At 36.1% G+C, this 21148-nt stretch overlaps 1 protein-coding gene across 7 annotated transcripts in view; it reads left to right on the plus strand.

Annotated features, from left to right (window-relative positions):
• Nucleotides 1-21148, plus strand: part of MYCBP2 (MYC binding protein 2) — a 271010-nt gene that overhangs the window by 242268 nt on the left and 7594 nt on the right. For 6 of the 7 annotated variants that reach the window (XM_035003215.1, XM_035003219.1, XM_035003217.1 and 3 more), the window contains 15 exons: nt 316-555; nt 859-957; nt 4066-4146; nt 5183-5449; nt 5944-6227; nt 7623-7719; nt 9459-9578; nt 11121-11222; nt 12230-12358; nt 12733-12865; nt 14087-14190; nt 15475-15663; nt 16453-16560; nt 17776-17985; nt 20880-20987. In XM_035003215.1, coding sequence (XP_034859106.1) covers nt 316-555; nt 859-957; nt 4066-4146; nt 5183-5449; nt 5944-6227; nt 7623-7719; nt 9459-9578; nt 11121-11222; nt 12230-12358; nt 12733-12865; nt 14087-14190; nt 15475-15663; nt 16453-16560; nt 17776-17985; nt 20880-20987 — 2271 coding nt within the window. The remainder of the gene's footprint in view (nt 1-315; nt 556-858; nt 958-4065; nt 4147-5182; nt 5450-5943; nt 6228-7622; nt 7720-9458; nt 9579-11120; nt 11223-12229; nt 12359-12732; nt 12866-14086; nt 14191-15474; nt 15664-16452; nt 16561-17775; nt 17986-20879; nt 20988-21148) is intronic. The other variant, XM_035003216.1, reaches the window with a different exon arrangement.

Here is a 21148-nt window from a genome sequence, read left to right on the forward strand (position 1 = left end):
GTCACATAAATTGATTGATGATGTTACTTATAAAACTTATCCCTGGAAAGTACTCAGACCTGCATTTTAATTCTCAACTCCATCTCGTACTGAGAATCCTTCAACCCGTTTTAACCTCATTTCATCTGTATGATAGCTACTATAGTGTTACTTACCCTCACAAGGTTTAAGATAATCATTGTGAAGTAACACAGTAAACCTTGGTCCCTGCGCAAGTCTTTGTGATTTGAGCTTGCTGTTATTAGTGCTAAGTCCAGGACAGTGATAAGAGTGAGACAGCTGTATCAGGTTTCTATCCCTTTTCTGTTGTGCTAGGTTGATCTGGATTCCAGGCACATCGGTTGGGTAACAAGTGAACTTCCAGGAGGGGATAATCACATCATCAAGATTGAATTAAAGGGCCCAGAAAATACGCTGAGAGTTCGACAAGTAAAAGTCCTGGGCTGGAAGGATGGCGAAAGCACCAAAATTGCTGGCCAGATTTCAGCCAGCGTGGCCCAGCAAAGGAACTGTGAAGCCGAGACTCTGCGAGTGTTCAGACTTATTACATCTCAAGTGAGTGTCCTCACTACATAACCTAGCACAGGATACCCTGAAATAAAATCTTATTCAATAATAATACCAAAATAGTAACAAAATACTTTGTAAAACAAGTTAGAGATGGCTGGCAACAGATGTGACCCATTTCCTCCTCTTCTCATAGCCCAAAACTCCTGTGTTTCATTTTGCACTCATAACTCTTAAAGGTAGTGGTGTATAGCAAGAATAGCATAGTAATATTATAAAACCTGCAGAATTAGCTCATGCATCCTTTAGCTTTCACACATTGATTCCTTCTCATGTTCCTGTCTTCATCAGGTATTTGGAAAGCTCATCTCTGGAGATGCTGAACCTACACCAGAACAAGAGGAAAAAGCACTACTGTCATCACCTGAAGGAGAGGAAAAAGTATACAATGTATTTATTTGTATTCTAAAAATATTTATTTCCCTTTTCCATTTTCTTATTTTTGTTCAGTGAAATAATCCATCTATTGCCATGTATTTTAATGGATAGGTGATAGTAGTTTATATGCAGTTAATGTTTTTTACTTTAATTAGCAGAAGATGAAGAAACTATCAAAAGAAATTATTTGTTTATATATGATCTAGCTAGTATTGTAAGTAACAAAATTTGCTCTGTTTGATCTGTAAAATCAGCTTAGTCATTTACTGTACTGTGCACCATCGATGATCTTCTTCCTCCATTTAATCTGCCCTTCACAGTCCAGTTCAAAAATGCTGTCTTCTCCAGGAATCTTCTTTATGTTTCCCCCAACAATATGCAGTTTTCCTTCTGCTAAACTTCATCATAGTTTCTATGAGTCTCTTCTCAATTTCTTTCATATGTTTGTTTATAGACATATTTGTCTCTTCTACTGAATCATAGCTTCTTAAAGACCAAGTGCATATCTGATTTGTCTTTATATCCATGGCATAAAACACACATGCATTCAGTATATTTTTATTGGAATAACTTGTTCTTCATCTTGTTCTTGAAATTTCTTTTAAAGTGTGTTTGCCTTTACTTACTTGGTCTACTCTAAAGCAAGAGGAAAACCTCATCTTTTTCCAAAAAGAGGTCAACCCTGACTGGTCTCAATATTCTTATGTCATTAGATATTACAGATAATCACCTCGGCAGCCTTTTGAAAGATAATTTCAAGGACTTATCTAGTCTAGCCCTGTGCCTTCTGATATAGTAATGTCTAAGTCATCCACTCACATCTTTCTATTTGGGATCTGTAGAAAATAAGATTTTATAAACTCTGGTTGTTTCTTTTAGCATCCTGTGGGGATATCATTTGAATGACTGCAAGAGTGTGTGACTCTTCATTAAATCAACTGAATTTTAGCAAATGGCAGTTCTGTGCTAAATAACTATGACAATTGGTACCAAGCCCTCAGAAAGTTTGTGTTCCGTTCTTAGATATGAACCTTTAAACACACACCCCAAAAAAGAAATCAGTAGGGATACTATGTAGCATATAATCAATTTTTTGTGTACGTGAAAACATTGTGCATTTCACAGGTTTTCAGAATACATTAGAAGTATTGTGCCCTGCAGTGGTCAAAAGAGGCTTTTGGTAGGTATTGGGTATGACTTGGACCTGAAAGGGAATGGGTCAGAGTTAGATTGACAGAGGGGATGGGAGCAGGGCTCACTGAGAGGCTGGCCTAATAGTAGGAGTGTGTAGGTTGAGATGTTAAGGTTGATTGGGAAAGTTTATGCTAGTGGTAAGATGCCCATGAAGTAGTATAATTATTAAGAGAATCATTTTTTGGGCACCTGAGTGGCTCAGTTGGTTAAGCGACTGCCTTCGGCTCAGGTCATGATCCTGGAGTCCCGGGATCGAGTCCCGCATCGGGCTCCCTGCTCAGCGGGGGGTCTGCTTCTCCCTCTGACCCTCTTCCCTCTTGTGCTGTCTCTCATTCTCTCTCTCAAATAAATAAATTAAAAAAAATCTTTAAAAAAAAAAAAAGAGAGAGAGAATCATTTTTTATGTCAGGTTTTTAAAGTAGAATTTAGATAAGGAAAAAATGCATCCTTTTAAACTGTATTGTTTGATGAATTTTTGTAAATTTTTTGGTGTAAGTTGTTAATAATATATGCTTATTATCCTTTTAATATCAACAGTATCTGTAGTGATGTGTCTTCTTTTATTCTTTCCATTTGTTTGCTTTGTGTTTGATTTGTTCTCTTTCTAGTTTCAAAGACTTGAGATCTTTCTTTTTTTCATATAAGTAATGGTACAGTTTTCTTAGCACTGCTTTAGTTGAGTGTCACAAATTTGGTGTGTTGGTTATATTTTTTTTCATTTCATTTAGTTCAGAATACTTTTTTATTTCTATTTCGATTTCTTCTTTGACCCCTGGATAATTTAGAAGTTTCTTGTTAATTTCTAAATATTTGGGGATTTTTCAAATAGCTTTCTATTACTAATTTCTAGTGTAATTCGTAGCAGTCAAAGAATATACTTTGTATAATTTCAGTCCTTTTAAAATTGTTAAGATTTAAATTCTGACTCATATTTTAGTGAATGTCCACATGCACTTGAAAAGAACTTGAACTCTGCTTTTGTTCTGTGAGGGGGTTCTATAAATATCAATTCAATTTGGTTGATACTTTTGTTCAAGTCTTCAAGAGCTTTACTGATTTTTGGTTGCTCATCTACTTGTTTTGTCAAGTGCAGAGAAAGTTTTGAAGTGTCCAGCTATTTGAATTTGTCTGTTTGGATTTTAGTTTACCTGGTTGCAAACCTCAGCTGTCCAATGGATACCAAAAATTATATGGTTTTGTAGATTACCAGCTTCTTCTCGTTGTTAAAGTGGGCGTTACATTCTCTTGTAGCTTTCTTTATCCTAAGAAAAGTGAAGCTAAGAGTCATTTTTTATTCTTAGAAGAGTAGCTTTGCCTCACTTTTCTTACCTGTAAAATAAAACATCATATTTACCTAATGGGCTTGTTGTGAAGATTAAGAGTATGTGTATGTGATAACTATATAGCTATGTATCTATACCTTAGGAGAGTGCCATTCACATAATAAGCACTATAAAATGTCAGCCTTTGTCTCTTCTTATGATATGTTTCTTTGACTCCTGTTAGTGGTAGATTAGCCTAATCTAAGAACACCATTATAGAGTTTTGTTAGGAAATTTCCCTTTTAACCAAATACCATTTTCTGAGTTCTAAAAACTAAATGTAGGATACTCACAATTTAGAAATAGATGTAATCAAAGTAGCCCAAATTGACAGATTAAAGAAGTTCATGAAAAGAAAGTATGCTTCTCTGGATTTCTTAAATTCAGAAATTTTGCCTTTTTTTTTTTTTATGGTCAACCTTAACCAATAGTGGTTTCTTCAAACTTTATCCTTTGTCTTAGTGTTACAGACCTCAATTTAAAATAAATTCACCTTATAAAAATACCTGCATAGTTATTTCTCAAGATACTTTAAGATCAAATATACAAATTTTATTCAAAGAGCCTGGGTTTTTTTTTTTCTCCCCCCTTTTCCTATGTAAAGGCAACATCAGATGCCGACCTGAAAGAACATATGGTTGGAATCATATTCAGCAGGAGTAAGCTGACTAATTTACAAAAACAGGTTGGTAAATAGCCATTTTATTGTCTTCATCAGTTTTTGTTTTTAGGGTGTAAATGTTTTCCAAAATTTATGGAGGCTTTTTTATGCTGACTCTTTCATAGGTCCTATAGAATGTGTCTGCCTTTTTCCAGAGAGGAAGGAGTATATTGGCATACCTGCATCACTTTAAAGATTTTGTTATGAATGTTAACTTTCTTACCTTGCTGCTCTTTGTTATTTCTCATTTTCAGGTAGATTGTTTCATTTTGGTGTCAAATATCCAGCTACATCAAATTTCATTTGCATTTTCTGTATTCCTTTTACCACTGTTTTTTTGTGTGTCTGTTGATTTTTTTTTTCTGAGCAATTATAGTGTTAACTAAATCAGTGTTAATATTTTTAATTATAAGGAGATGGAGTAGTGCTGGATTGTTCATATAATGGGGTACCTACATAACATAATAATTAGCCCTTCAAAAGTCAAATAAAACACTGGCTTTGCATTAGCCCATCATTTTAACTTTCAACATCATTAAATCTTGTTTAAATAAATAAATTTATCTGTGCTTTATCTTTTTAACAGTGTTTCACTGAATCTTAGATGCTACCAGTTATAAAATGTGCTGTTATCTCATGTATCACTAAAAAAAGAAAATTTGCTGCCAATTACATTGTGAATGCCATCAGTTATAAAACACATTATGAATAGAAATATTAATAATATGTGGAAGGAAAATATGCCTTAGAAGTGATAAAATATGGTAATTTGCTTTGATTAATTTGATGTCTTAAACCACAGGCAGGGGTATTGGTAACTTGTATATAAATAGTTTCTACATAGTAGTTGATTTAAATATTATGATTTTTATTCATGGTTCTGCTAGTTTTTCTTAATTGTTTTTAAGATGAGTTAAGAAAATAGTATGATGGAGAATTAATGGGGAGAAAGTATTAAATTGAGTATCAACTAATATTCTTGTCTTTTTTTTTTTACTAGAAGTAGTAAATCAGATTTACAAATATGTTTTTACATTTTCTTTATGTTGTCTTTAAATAGGTGTGTGCTCACATCGTCCAGGCTATTCGCATGGAGGCCACCAGAGTTCGTGAAGAATGGGAACATGCTATATCAAGCAAAGAAAATGCCAATTCTCAGCCCAATGATGAAGATGCCTCCTCTGATGCTTACTGCTTTGAGCTGCTCTCTATGGTCTTAGCCCTGAGTGGCTCTAACGTGGGCCGCCAGTATCTGGCTCAGCAGCTAACTCTGCTCCAGGATCTCTTTTCACTGCTCCATACGGCCTCTCCTCGAGTCCAGAGACAGGTGACTGGTCATACCACCTACCTTTTGGTTTACTTTGTTCCTTGAAACACTGTTAAAAATTACACTATCAAAGAGAATCACCTTAGGGTCTTAACTATTGATCTTTATTTTTTGTTTTGTTATTTGTTTTTTTGAATTGTATCTTAACTCCATGCTTTTTATTTTTGACTCATTGTATTGAGAATATGGAAGAGCAAAATATGTTCCATTTTATTACTATGCTAGTGCAATAAAGAGTATCCTGTCTACTGATTGTCTTATTACCATGAAATGTGTAATGTTTCTTTATTCCTGACCAAATAAAGACATGTTTTTTTCTTGCTGCTCTGGAGGGCTAATTACCACTTCAGAAATTAAAATAGTGTTTAAGTCATACTTCTGTCCTTCTGAAAGCTTTTGAAGTCATAGAATGGCAGCTAGGCTCATTTAAAAAAATGAGAACTTTAGAACACCAATCTTTAAGAGGAATTCTTTCCTTTTATTTTTCTTGTCAGGTAACCTCCTTACTAAGACGGGTGTTGCCTGAAGTGACCCCTAATCGTCTGGCCAGCATCATAGGAGTGAAATCCCTTCCCCCAGCAGATATCAGTGATATCATTCACTCAACAGAAAAAGGAGATTGGAATAAACTAGGTATCTTGGACATGTTTCTGGGATGCATTGCCAAAGCACTCACAGTGCAGCTCAAAGCCAAAGGAACTACCATCACAGGAACAGCTGGTACCACTGTGGGCAAAGGTGTTACAACAGTTACTCTTCCGATGATTTTCAATTCCAGGTTGGTCGTTGCATCTGTTTCAGTACTAAAATAGAACAGAGGGAGCCACTATTTAGAGAATTAAGACAGGATTTCAAATTCCACCTTGTTTGTTTACCAAATAGAAGCCATAAATGACTAATCCATGTATAAAAGAAAATGCTGTATATAATAAAAGTGTAGTTTCAAGTTAGTGGGGAAAGGAAAGTGTGTCGAATATATGATGTTGGAATACTTCACATGTAGAAAAAATATCGTAGGCCCCTATCTCACACCATATACAGAAATAAACTTGAGATCAATTAAAGCTTTATGTATATTTCTTTTAAAAATCTACTAGGACAAATTATAGAAGAATATTTTTGTAATCTTCAACCCAGGAAGACCTCCTTAAAACACAGAACCCAAATGTCACAGAGGAAAAATTCTCAGATTTGGCTACATAAAAATGAAAGTTAATTATATGAAAATGTTTTTAAAATATAAACTCACTTGAAAATACTTAATATCTATATAGTAGAGAATGAATTATTAGTCATAATATTTAAAAAATGACCACAGATTAATGGGAAAAGACAACTGATAGAAAAATGCATGACAAGAGCAGTTAGTTCCAAGAAGAAAAATTACAAATGCCAGTAGACAAACAAAAAGACACTTTGCTGGGAATCAGAGAAATATAGATTAAAACGATAGGAAAATATCTTTGTTTTGGCAGCATATGAAGAAATAGGCATTTTTTATGGCATCTGATGTAGATTACTGAAGCCTTTTTGGATGTCAGTTTAATAACATATCACTGTATTTAAAATATGCTTATCCTTTGACCGACCAGTTCTACTTCTAGAATTACTTCCCTCAGAAATGTTTATACGTGTGCCCAAAGATATTTGCAAGGAAGTTTGTTACCGAATTGTGTGTAACAGCAGAAAATTAGACATCTGGAAAGTACTAGTCAAAGAGCCAGTCCATGATATTAAATAACACCAGATTGTAAATCAATGTGTTGCTTTCTTCATCTAGATAGTCTTAACAAAAGAAAAAAAAAATGTCAGCTGAAGTAGAGTAGTGTACTCAATGATGTAGTTGACATATTCTGGCACAAGCCCTTAATATCTCTATGTGGATTGGTAAAAAATGGTTTGTGGTCCTTAGATATGCTTTGAACAGCTCTGTTCTAGAAGATGCAGGGTACAAAAATAGTTTACAAACAAATACCTGAAGGGAACATGTATCAGAATAGCTACTCTCAGGGTTGAAGAGATAAATTATGGGTAATATCTTGATTAATTTCTTTTTAAAATTCTTAAATTGTTTGAATCATCTAAAAAATTAAAATGCATGCTGAAATACTTTTCATCGTATTTATCTGTAACTGTCACTGAATAGTTTGCAAATGCTGACTTTTCTTTATAGTTATGTCCGTCGAGGTGAAAGTCATTGGTGGATGAAGGGCTCAACTCCTACCCAGATCTCAGAGATCATCATTAAACTTATCAAGGATATGGCGGCAGTGAGTTCCCATCCTCCTGATCATTATGTCACTAAGTGTAGTCAAAATCTGATTAAAACAAGCAGCTTATTCTGCTACATAAATAGCAGAAGTACACTGATGTTATTTTGCTTTACTTAAAGCCTCATTTAGTAGGTTAACAACTATCATGCCGTTCGTCTTTTCGGTCAGTGATTAATTTGTCCTTTGTGTAAACTGTTCATTTCAAGCTTCCCAATTAATTTACTTGTGAATTGTTATATTAGTCTTTTAAGACTTTAAAACTTAAAAAATAAAATACACTTTTTTGAGCCCTACAAATCAGCCTGAGTCCAAAACCCTAAAGGAAAAACAGGGCTCCCCAAAGTGAAAGTTTCTCATCCTCCCTAGTTCTCCTGGTTTATAAAACTTCTACTCTTCTTTATTAATATTCTCTATCATTGTCTTTAGATGTTCTTTTCAGGGACATCCGGGTGTGTAGAGAAAAGGGAATTACTTCTCAGAGTACCTGGCTCTTATTGGTTGCTCCATAATGCTAGTTTCCTCACATTCCATTATGTGTTCAGGCTCAGGAGGGCAAGATGCTGTGGAATGTGGGCTCCTGAGAGGTAGAGCAGACAAAACATTCTGGAGGAGGAGAGGGACTGGAACTGCCCTTTAAGAGACTGATAGCATATGGAGGAGAGGCAAGAGAGGATATTCTGGGGAGATAGGAAGTTCTGTCACTGTTCCCAATAGCAAGGACATTTCCTCAGTTGGAGTAATGGAGAACTTTCTCACTTTTCAACAAGTCTTTCTCAGGATGTTCACTGGATGAAAATACTAAGGAAAAATATTTAGGAACACCTAAATTCTGTGGTAGTCAGGTGTTTATGTTCAGCAAAAATCAAGTTAGCAAATAAAAGTAGTTGTAGGGGCACCTGGGGGGCTCAGCCAGTTAAGCATCAACTTCCGGCTCAGGTCATGATCCCTGGGTCCTGGGATCGAGTCCCATGTCCGGCTCCCTGCTTAGCACGGAGCCTGCTTCTTCCTCTCCCTCTGCCACTGCCCCTGCTTGTCCTCTCTTGCTCTGTCTCTCAAATAAATAAATAAATAAAATATTTTTTAAAAATAAATAAATAAAAGTAGTTGTAATTTGAACCCATTTATGCTCTTGGGTTCTAGTAATATTCATCTAAAAGCAATTAACTTAGCTATATAAATTTTGTGTTAAATAACAAAGCTTCATAATCGGAATTTCTGAAGCATAGGTACTTTAGTACTTCTGTTTTTATCTAAACATAAGAGGAAATACTCTTGAGCTGTATAGATTAAGAGTATTGAGAACCTGTTTATTTACTTTCCAATCATTAAAATAGTGATTAGAAGTTGAATTTTTCATAGAGTTGTGAAGGATTTTTATTTCAAAAGTATGCCCCTGAATCTAAAGCTGCTCTAACAGGGGCACCTGGGTAGCTCACTCGGTTGATTGTCCAACTCTTGATTTCTGGCTCAGGTCATGATCTCAGCGTCGTGGGATTGAGCCCCACAGCGGGCTCTGCACTCATCATGGAGTCTACTTCTTCCTCTCCCTCTGCTCTTCTCCCCACTCATGCACTCTTCTCTTTCTCTCTATCTCAAATAAATAAATAAAATCTTTTTTAAAAAGTTGCACTAACAAATCTTTCCTTTTTGATGAGATATTGTTTAAGAGAAGAGAATTTACTATTACAATTATACATTTCTCGTTGCTTACTAAATTATTCTCTCCTGCTCAATAGGGTCATCTGTCTGAAGCATGGTCCCGAGTGACAAAAAATGCCATTGCAGAAACCATCATTGCCTTGACCAAGATGGAGGAAGAATTTAGATCTCCAGTGAGATGTATTGCAACAACTAGGGTAGGAGTTTCTTTTCATTTGGTCTGTATCATTGCAGTAATAGGTTTGAACAAACTTAAATCAATAAGTCAACTTAATCCAATTTTTTTTTACCAAATACTGCATTTACAGAAAAGGTGTGAAAGGCTTTTTGGAATTATGAACTAAGTATAGTGGTTATAAACATTCATTGTTATGTGTTCTTTATCCCTTGTTTTTGTTATTATTTGGGAAGCTAAGGATCAACTGGTTAGAAAAGGCTAAGTTCCCTTATGTTGTCTTTCTAATAATGTATTTACCATAGCTTACACAGTAAATTTAGTGTCAGCATTATGCTCAGATAGACTGAGGGTCCTTCAAAGACAAGGCCCTCCCTTACTCATTTGGTATGGCCTAATTATTCTAAAGTAGAGCCTACCTATTGGATTTACAGACCTTACCTTTAAAAAAAGCAAAAAGTATAAGCCCTGGGCAGAGTGGGGCAAAATCTCTTAGCTGGAGAGTAGGATTGCATTCTTCCGATGAGACATCTATAGTCATTTTTGACCTACCAAATTTCATGTCCCGTGTACTTCCAAAAGAGATTAGGGATTTCCTTGAAGCAGGGCAGTGTGGCAGCATTAGGAAGAAGTAAACACTGGCAGAAGTCATTTGATTTAATCTTCAGAAGTCTGGAAAGGAAGACAAATTGTCTTTCTCTGGGGCAGAAAAGGCCGCTTGATGCCGTGCTGGTATTGAGTGTGACAAGTGAAGCAGTTCCTCTACAGCAGAGCTTTAGCACCACGCACGCACGCTCTTTCCTTCTGCACTCCCCCTTTCTCCTTGCACACTTAAGGTTTCTGTTTCTGTTTTTCCTTTTTCTATTTTTCCGTCCTCCTGTTCATGTCCAGTGACACTCATAAGCACTTCTTAAATAATTAACTATTTTTCGGTAATGAAGAAATATATCCTTCTGTGTAAAACTGAAGCTTACCCTTTAAGCCTTCAGAAAGTTTTAAACTGTTTCTGAGGCTATTTTCTAAAGCTTGCTAGACATTTACTTATTTCTGACAAAGTATACCAAGGATAGTGCTAGGCGTTTAGGAGCATACAGAGACTTCTGAGGAGCTGTTACTCTGCAGAAGGATTTAACATGTCCCCGCCTACTTATGGGACTGTGTAAAATTGAACAGTCATTGTGCCACCTTGCTTGGAACGTAGTGCCTCAGGCAGATGACGCTAGATGGGAAAATTTGCAAGAGGCATGGGTACAGTAAATATTTAATATGTAAATTCATTTACTGATACATTGCTTCCACAGTAGACCAATAAAGGATAATCTTATATGTCAAGTAAAAACCAGAATGGTTCATCCAGCAGCAGTCAATAAATATACTGTGCACGTGGCCCATACAGCAGTGAGCATATGTGCCTGGTACCACGTCAGAAAACCTGAGTGCCACTGGGTCTCCATGTATTTCCAAATTCAGCTAGCATTTGTTGAGCTGTTATCATGTGTCAGGCAGTCAGTGTTTTCTAAGCCTTTCTAAAAATTCAGTATTATAACAGCCTTTCCTGTTACAGCTCTGGCTTGCTCTGGCTTCACTGTGCGTGCTGGATCAGGACCATGTAGATCGTCTCTCTTCGGGGAGATGGATGGGAAAGGATGGACAGCAAAAACAAATGGTAAGACCAGAATTGTCTTATAAAAATGTATCTTGTTTTTCTTTATAAGTAAGCTGTAGCTTAGCATTAAAAAAAAACAAAAACAAAAAAACGAACCTGCAAATCAAAATTCCACAATTAGCAGAAAATTGTGTCACATTGTCCACGGTCATCTCACAAGTCTGTTTCACTTAGGGTCCCCTCCTCGTAGTTTGTTAGGGGCTTTAATTATGTAAAAGAGCTTTCCTCTTCTTCTTGTTTGCACCATATTAAAATGTGTTTTTAGCCACACTCTCATTGTATATCTAGATTTTACTCTAAATGTTATCAGCCTTAGGGTTAGAAGTAAATAAAGCAGTAAGAGAGGCACCATGACATACCATTTATTCACAAATACACAGTACTTAAAGTAGTTTGAATAGGTATCCCTAGGTACACTGGAAGGGAAGACTTTATAAAGGCCCTTTCAACATTTTCTCACTAATGTTCAAGTTTCAGAATGAATCTTTTATTCATTTAGCATACAGGATGTTTGAACCTAGGGGGAAGAAAGTTTCTTAAGTCATTAATCAAAGTATACATGTTTACTTTATTAATCATTAAACCGGGCGCCTGGGTGGCTCAGTTGGTTAAGCAACTGCCTTCGGCTCAGGTCATGATCCTGGAGTCCCAGGATCGAGTCCCGCATCGGGCTCCCTGCTCAGCGGGGAGTCTGCTTCTCCCTCTGACCCTCCCCTTCTCATGCTCTCTCTCTCTCTCAATCTCTCTCTCTCTCAAATAAATAAAATCTTAAATTTTTTTTAAAAATCATTAAACCTGCTCAGCACATTAATTATTGAATTAAGGGTTTTGAGGGGTTTTTGTACTTAAGTACACTTGCCATAATTCTGTTTAATGTTCAGCTTCTAAATTCCTAATAGACTTCAGAACAATACCGTTATTGTTGTAAATAAATTACATTCCATGTGTATGAGCATCTGTGGCATTCTTGTAAATGTAATGTGACATGTGGGAACACCTTGTTTCAGCCTATGTGTGACAACCATGACGATGGAGAAACTGCAGCCATCATTTTATGCAACGTATGTGGAAATCTGTGCACTGACTGTGACAGATTCCTTCACCTTCATCGGCGAACCAAGACTCATCAAAGACAGGTGACAGCTTCTGTCTGTATGTGCGGAGCAGTATCTGGAGCATAGGATATGTTCAGTAAATTTTGAAATAAAGGTGGGAAGGAGGCTTGCTGTGATGGGAAGAAAGGGACTTTGCAATCAGAGCCTCAGTGGAGTTCCCAACTGTCTCATTTATCGCTGTATAAACCAAGACAGTCGGCTAACCTCTCTCAAACTTAGTTTCCACATTTATAAAAATGGGGCCGTTGTCAAGATTCAGGGCAAGATTGGAAATGTCCAAAACTTCTTAGAGTCCTTAGTAAATAAAAACCATTATTGTTATTGAGTAATTAAATTTTATACTTCCTCCTTCAGAGTGAAAAAATATTTTTCCCTTGTCTTTAATGAAACAATAGGTCTTCAAAGAAGAAGAAGAAGCTATCAAGGTTGACCTTCACGAAGGTTGTGGTAGAACCAAATTGTTCTGGTTGATGGCACTAGCAGATTCTAAAACAATGAAGGCAATGGTGGAGTTCCGAGAACACACAGGTAGTGGAAGATTTAAGATTGAACCATGCCTGCTGCTTAGGATTGAACTAGATATTATTTACTTACTGTGAATTATTTAATGTGGGTTATTTTGAGTATATTCTCATAACTATAACATCATTGATCGCTGACTGTATTATTATATGTACTGGACAATGTCCTATAATAGAGAGGGCATTAAACTACAAGTCAGGAAACCTGGTTTGTCACTCATTAGCTGTGTTCCCTTGAGCAAGTCATTTCATCTCCCAAACACATGGTTTTCCATTTTTTATTTTTTTCTAAAGTAAATCTGGTTATATTCTCAGCTTAAAGTAATATTTAATCTTACAAATTCTTAATTTTCAGTACCTCTGTAGCCTGCCATTTCTGACTGATACAAATTTTTGATGTTGGAGTTAAGTGCAAATCTGAACAAATTTAACTCTACATAGGAGTACTTTTTCATGCTACAAGAACGTGGTCTTTTTTTCTCATAGCTGATTTTTTTTTTCTCCTATAATCTATCAAGGTCATATATTACATTAATAAATCTTCTAATGTTTAACCATTCTTGTATTCATGAATTAAATTATCCTTTTTAAAAACCTATTTTTCCTGTAAATATTGCTGAATTCCGTGTATTACTATTATATTTAGAATTTTTGTATCTGTGTTTTAAAATGAGCTTGGTCTGCATTTTTGTATCTTCCTGTTCTTTTTCCTGTTGTTCTGTTCTTGTTTTATGGATTGTGTTCCTTCTTTGACTGTTTCAAACATTTAATTTCCTTTATATATTGCTCTGTCAATGCTAGTTCCTTAGATGGGAATTCTTTATTCAAGTTTCATATTCTCTAACAATAGGTTTTCTTCTATGCCTTGTAATTTTGTCATTATATAAATTCTTAAAGGTTTATCTTCTGTGTATTCTTATTTAATTTTATTATTATATTTTATCTGGAACTGTGCTTTTGGAGCTGGAGATTTGCCGCATCTGCTCAACCTGCTATCTGTTTGGCTTCAGATAGGTCTTTAGTTTCTTGTCCCTTTTTTTGTGATTAGTTACTTTATAATTACAACAGCTTTACAACCCTTCCACTGTAAAACTGCCTGGCTGGTTTCCCAGAGATAGCAACTGATACAAACCTGATTTTCCTGTTGTTGTTTTTTTTTATTAGTTGTATTAAAATATGTAGAAAACATATTCTTAAGGAGGATTTTTCTTTTTCTGCTTGAACCTAGGCAAGCCCACCACAAGTAGCTCAGAAGCATGCCGCTTTTGTGGTTCCAGGAGTGGAACAGAGTTATCTGCTGTTGGCAGTGTGTGTTCTGATGCAGACTGCCAGGTGAGTATACAGTTAGACAGGCTGTCCCAGTTAGGAATAGCATGCATTCCCTCATGATGTATTTACTTCCTGTTAAATAAGAGTTAGAGCTCAGCATCACTTCAGTTTTCTAAATTAATATATTCCCCATATCAAGAGCTAAATGCTTTATCAGAGCTAGAGAATGGATAAGTTTCTCAAACCCACACAGACAGTGTGTGTTTATCAACTATCACCATAATAAATATTTAATGTTTGCTTTTTTGCTACAAAAAGGTAAAAATCTATGGACTGCATTTCCTTGACCTCTTACATACTCTATTCACTTATTTCCCTATAATCAACTTTCAATATTTGACAGTTCTTTAGTCCTGAATATCCATACACATATTTCATGCTATCCAGATATTTTCAGTTCAATTCAGTTGACAAGAACTTGGATAGGGCCCAGCTAGTGAAAGATATCTGTATGGTGTTTTGTTTTGTTTTGTTTTTTTAAAGATTATTTATTTATTTATGTAACAGAGAGACACACAGGGAGAGAGGGAACACAAGCAGGGGGAGTGGGAGAGGAAGAAATAGGCTTCCTGCTGAACAGGAGCCCAATTGCGGGGCTCAATCCCAGGACCCTGGGATCATGACCTGAGCCGAAGGCAGACACTCAACCGACTGAGCCACCCAGGCACCCGCCTGTATGTTTTTTATACCCATTTTAATGAAAGGATAGGTGATGATTGGGAGATTGTATATCCAGAATTTTTTTGCTTCATGACTATGCACAAAAATAAATAGATTAAAATTATATTTCACTTTTTATCATCATTCCCTTTATGTGAAGTGAAATTTTTTTAAATCACATTAAAAGAGAAATTACACACTGAAAAAATTTAAATTAAAATTTTAAAATTACACACTAAAAAAATTTGCTAATAATCCATAAGTTATATTCAAATAAAGAATAAAAATAGGGCGCCTGGGTGGCTCAGTTGGCTAAGCGTCTGCCTTTGGCCCAGGTCATGATCCCAGGGTCCTGGGATCGAGTTCCACATCAGGCTCCCTGCTCAGCAGGGAGCCTGCTTCTCTCTCTGCCTGCCACTCCCCCCCGCTTGTGCTCTCTCTCTCTCAGACAAATATATAAATAAAATCTTAAAAAAAATAAAAAGAATAAAAATAACTTTATTGCTACATAGCCTTAATGTGTATTTCCTGTGGGAAATATCTTAGAAAATTAACATAATGGATATAATTACCAGGCTGTGTGCCTTTTTTGTTATTTTGTATGCCATTATTATTTATGTCTAATAGGAGTATGCTAAGATAGCCTGTAGTAAGACACATCCCTGTGGCCATCCGTGCGGAGGTGTCAAGAATGAAGAGCACTGTCTGCCCTGTCTACACGGCTGCGACAAAAGTGCCACAACGCTGAAACAGGACGCCGACGACATGTGCATGATCTGCTTCACCGAGGCGCTCTCAGCAGCACCAGCCATTCAGGTTGTCTCAGCTTATAAAGTGCCTGGAATTTAACATGGGAAATAGAAGTGTATCTGTGAAATAAAGAGAGCCCTGAACTTCTTGCCTCACTGGGAGAAAATGTCCCCTAGTATCTCCCAGTTTGTTGAAGAGCAAATTCCGACTCTTTATGTTCTGTTTCCATTTTGTGTGCTCAGCTTTCATTTGTCATTTGTCTGAGCCTATATAATCAATGGAATGGATGAAATGTTCATAAGGGAGGAAAAAATAATCAGATTATCTAGTAACTGCTCTCCTTAATTTCCAAAACCCAAAACGGTAGCACTATGTAATTGATGTGTACATAGTAGTACACACCTCTGTATGTAAAGTATATGCGTACGTCTATAATATTAGTGATATTATTGAAGTTACTATTCGCTAAATGTTTTTTTAAATTTGACCACTGCTTTATATTTTCAGTTCTTATGATTCTAAGATAAATGAATATTCTCAAAAAATAAATCTTAAATCTTTAAATCAGTAGTTCCTTCTTTCTATGAGATACAAAAGGGAATAATTTTAAATTACTCCCTAACCTGACTTACTCTTTATAAGGTGGCATTAATATGCAAGTGGTAATAAATTGGAAGAAGCTGAAGACCTAGTTAATATTTCATGAATAACAGAGAAGTGCTGAAATTTCATTGTCCTAAACTTGATTTTTCTTTTATCTGCTTTAACTAGCACCTTCATTGAATAATCTGCCGGTTATTCAAGTGTTTATTATTATCACATTTGCTTATATCCCTCTCTTTTTTTTAATTTAAGCTGGACTGTAGTCACGTATTCCACTTACAGTGCTGCCGACGAGTTTTGGAAAACAGATGGCTTGGTCCAAGGATAACATTTGGATTTATATCTTGTCCCATTTGCAAGGTATGGAGAGAATCAGAAATTATCTACTTTCTATTTTCATCTTTATCTTCATCCTCCAGAATAAATGTGTCCACATCTCTTGGTGTCCTTCCCAGTTTACTTTTTACCCCCAGCCCCCATCAGTTTCTGCTCTTTTCATCCAGGTGATGCCAGAGAATATTATAAGATCCCTCTATCTATTATGCATTTCAAAACAGTAAGTGTCAATTAAAAGCTGGTTAAGTGAAATTAAACATATCGCATCAGAAAATTCATTTAGATATCATCATGCATTAAAGGGTGTTTGTCACCACTTTCAGACCCCTCAGAGTTCAGATATGTGACATGACAATGGGTGACTACCAAAATGAATGAGCCTGTGGTGCTTGTAGGCTCTGATACCTGCCATTAAAGATGAAGTCTGGGTTTTCATCTTCCTTAAAGGTGAAGCCTGAAAACCAAGATTCTTTTAGAATCTTAGGTAAAATAAGGAGAAAATACTGACATTTTGCCCATCTCTTTAAAGATAGTAAGCAAAGTAGCAAATTGTTTTGGCAAGCCAGTGATGATTAATTTAAAAAAAAAAACCTTTCTTTGTTTAAGATTGTGATTGACAATGCCTTCTCTATTCATTCTTCATTCCTTTTTGTTCTGTTAAGCTCTCCCTGTTTCCTTCAGATGTGCAGACTGGTTTGAAGGGTATAACATGGAAAGACTTAGCACAATTATTGCTTAGTTAGGCTGAGGAACAATTCAAAAGATTGTAGTAATTTGCCCTCTCTTCTCATATGGTACCACAAAGAAAGGTCACATTTAGAAAATGATATATAAAGATGATATAGAAAATACTACCTCCTCATTTCTGTCACCTGACGTTCTACCCTACCCCCAAGGAACCAGAACACACACACACAGAGGGAGTATGTCTTATTTGTGGCAACAGGGCAATCTTTTATTCCCAGAGGAGCTAAGGCAGCCAGAGAAAAAGTTCAGACTCAGGAAATGTGAAGAATTTTCATGCTTTATATCCCATTTGCCCCTGTTGTCCCTGATCTTGGGAAAATGTGGGCTTGTGAGGATTTTACAGGATTATTCCTAAATGGCATTTTATTTAGAAAATGTTCACTCTCTGCTTATCTCCTGGCACAGTGGTTGGTTCTTAGGTGCACACTTCAGTATTTGTTGAATTCATAGATAAATGATTCTGTTAAAGAATGTTCATTTTTTAAATTTCAGAACAAAATAAATCATATAGTATTAAAAGACCTGCTTGATCCAATAAAAGAACTCTATGAGGATGTCAGAAGAAAAGCCTTAATGAGATTGGAATATGAAGGTCTGCATAAGAGTGAAGCTATCACAACTCCTGGTGTGAGATTTTATAATGACCCAGCTGGCTATGCCATGAACAGATATGCATATTATGTCTGCTACAAATGCAGAAAGGTATGCTGTAAATTATACTAGGAATTTTTAAGAACTAAAGATTACCTATGTGATTAACAATTGAATTGTATAATGATATCTAACTCTTAAGTCTGAAGTTAAAAATCAGAAAGTTTGATACTACATTTGAAGTAGAATTTTTTTTTTACTTAATTTGTTTTGGGATTTTTTTTTATTTATTTATTTTTACCTATACAGACTATTTCCAGAGCGTGTTACATTTCTTTACACAAGCTACTTCACATCAGTAATCTCCTGTTGGCCAAATCCAGTTGGTTTTTAAATAAATGTCTCCTACTCTGAACTCTTAAGTTAACTCTTAATTCTTTTCACCATTTCCTCATTAAAATTCCTTGGCTTCCGGGACATTACTCTTGATATCCTTTCTTTCTGGTTATTTGTCTTTAACTCCTTTATATAGGGTTCCTTTTCATTCGTCTCCTCCTTACATATTTAGTTTCTCAGCACTGTATTCGTGCCTAATAATAACCTCCTTACCTTTGCTGAGCTCCTGTATATCCATGTCTTTGCCTAACATCTGTATCATCCTGACATTCCAAAATTTTTGAGATTTAGATACAAATATTTAACTGCTTACCAGACATTTGAATTTCTCACACATACTTCAAAGTCCACATGAGGAGTATTATAATCATCGACTTTGACACTCTCGTTCTCCAGTCTTTATTTACAAAGTCTTTTCAATTCTGTCTCTAAATCTCCTTGAGTTCTTTTTTTCTGTTACATCTTCAGCAACCCTAATCATTTTCTTTGGTAATTGTAGTAGCCTTCTTACTGAGCCCCTTGTGTGGAGCCCCTAGTCCTTCCACTCCATCCTTTACACTTACATCACTACTAGTAGATTAATATTTCTCAACCTCAGATCTGATGTGTCATTTTTCTGCTTACCCTGTCCACATCTCCAGTCTCATTTCCCAGTATGTACCATTTGCGCCCCATGCTACCAAATACCGAACAGCCTGCAATTCCCCAAATTCGGCCATGTCTGCTCACTCACTCACTGCTCCGTGCCATTGCATAGGCTGTTCCTCTTCATGGAATGCTCTTCCCTACTCCTCCTCTGCATTTCACTCTAACCTGACACCCCACCCAAACTGAGGTGCTTGTATGCATAGCCAAATTTGTCTGTTTCACCTTCTCTGTAATGTGCCTGCAACTCTTCTCCACTACCACATGATTTTGGTATCTTACATACCTTCTTTGTAGAACTACTTATTTTGCATTATGATTACTGATTCACTTGTCTCTGCGCCACTTAAGTTCTGTGAGATCAAAGACAATGTTTTTTCGTTTCTCTTTCTCCAGTACTTGGCAGTTATTAGACACTGAGTTAATTAGAGAATACATAAATGAATGAAGGAATCTGTAAATGAAAAGTGCATAGTCTCTCAATGTAACAAAAAGAAAATACAGCTAATGAATGGAAGTCTAAATAGGTAGATGATAGCCAAAAAGGCAGATAAATATACATACATTCAAGGCAAGACTAATAGTGTACATTTGTGAAACTTGTATTGTTACAAATAACAAAATATTATTTCTGTGTGTTCAATGTGTTAAACATCATAAATGAACATTGTATTACCATAGGGATGACAGTCCAATGTCTAGGAAGCCAAGCAGGGAATCTAGAAAAGTGAAACAGCTAGAATAAACAGCAGACCTCAAGACAAATGAAATACTTCTGAGGCCAGATTTAGCTGGTGGACAACCATTTATAACCTCTGTATCAATGGAGCCTGTCTTTTGACCTGTTTTTCTGAGATACTAGATTTATATTGACTTATCTTGTTTATCCTCAAGTATGGACATAGTTTTTTGGCTGTGGGACATGTTGTGCATGCAGATTGCCCCAATTATAATTGGCCTCATTTATTTCGTGTCCAGAGCAAATACAGATAAATCACCCACCAAGATAATTTCATTTATTTGAGTGTGTATATTGGATACTGCTGGGTTCCTGTACACAGTGTAGCTTTATAAGTATGAGCAGTCTTCTGAGGAATTACCAAATTTCCCTTTCTTTTTTTTTTTTTTTTTAAGTAATCTCTACACCCAACGTGGGGCTTGAACTCACAACCCCAAGATTAAGAGTCGTATGCTCTACTGACTAAGCCAGACAGGCACCCATTCCCTTTCCTTTTTAAAAATTTTTGTATAATCAAAATTGATTTTTTTTCCTGTCCCATTAGCCCCACGATTCTAATTGTGTACTAATATTTATTTTAGGCATATTTTTTGTACTACAGTATTAAAGTTTGGAAATTTTTTTTTTTAAGATTTTATTTATTTATTTGACAGAGAGAGACGCAGTGAGAGAGGGAACACAAGCAGGGGGAGTGGGAGAGGGAGAAGCAGGCCTCCCGCGGAGCAGGGAGCCCAATGCGGGGCTCGATCCCAGGACCCTGCGATCATGACCTGAGCTGAAAGCAGACGGTCAATGCCTGAGCCACCCAGGCGCCCCAAAATTTGGAAATTTCTTAAACATATTTATCAAAGCAGTAGAAGGAAACATTTAATACTTCAAAATGAGAAAAATTACTCAAACTTTGCCCTGAAAAAGCAGTTTCTCATCATTAATATCTTATTCTTGATATTTATTTGGAATAATATACATTCTTTCGTTATTCTGTTTTGACAATACAATGTTTGAACTTCCTACTGTAAGCATGAGTTTATTGCAGAATTAAAGCAGATTTATTTCATACCCTGATCCACCCATACAGGCATCTACTTGGCATTGCAAGGGAGTGTCGAATAGATAATAATATTTTCTAAGACCTCTTGATCTTACTTTCGCTATGCTCATACTGTATCTCCCATAGCAAGGTTTTCTTTTTTCCTGCCGTAATCTAATTGTGTTCTCTGCATAGGCATATTTTGGTGGTGAAGCTCGCTGCGATGCTGAGGCTGGACAAGGGGATGACTATGATCCCAGAGAGCTCATTTGTGGTGCCTGTTCTGATGTGTCCAGGGCTCAGGTGGGCAGAACATTTTATTAGAAAGGACAGTTTAGAAATGTTAAACCTCTGTTTTTTCAAAAATAATAATCTAACTAATGTGGTGGGAATAGTATAGCAGGTTTTTTGCCCAGTGTTTTCGGATGTTTATATGCAGTGTATAATTTTCCAAATTAATTCAT

The sequence above is a fragment of the Mirounga leonina genome, unplaced genomic scaffold, assembly GCF_011800145.1.
Source record: "Mirounga leonina isolate KUSES-001 unplaced genomic scaffold, KU_Mleo_1.0 Mir_127, whole genome shotgun sequence".
NCBI lineage: Eukaryota > Metazoa > Chordata > Mammalia > Carnivora > Phocidae > Mirounga > Mirounga leonina.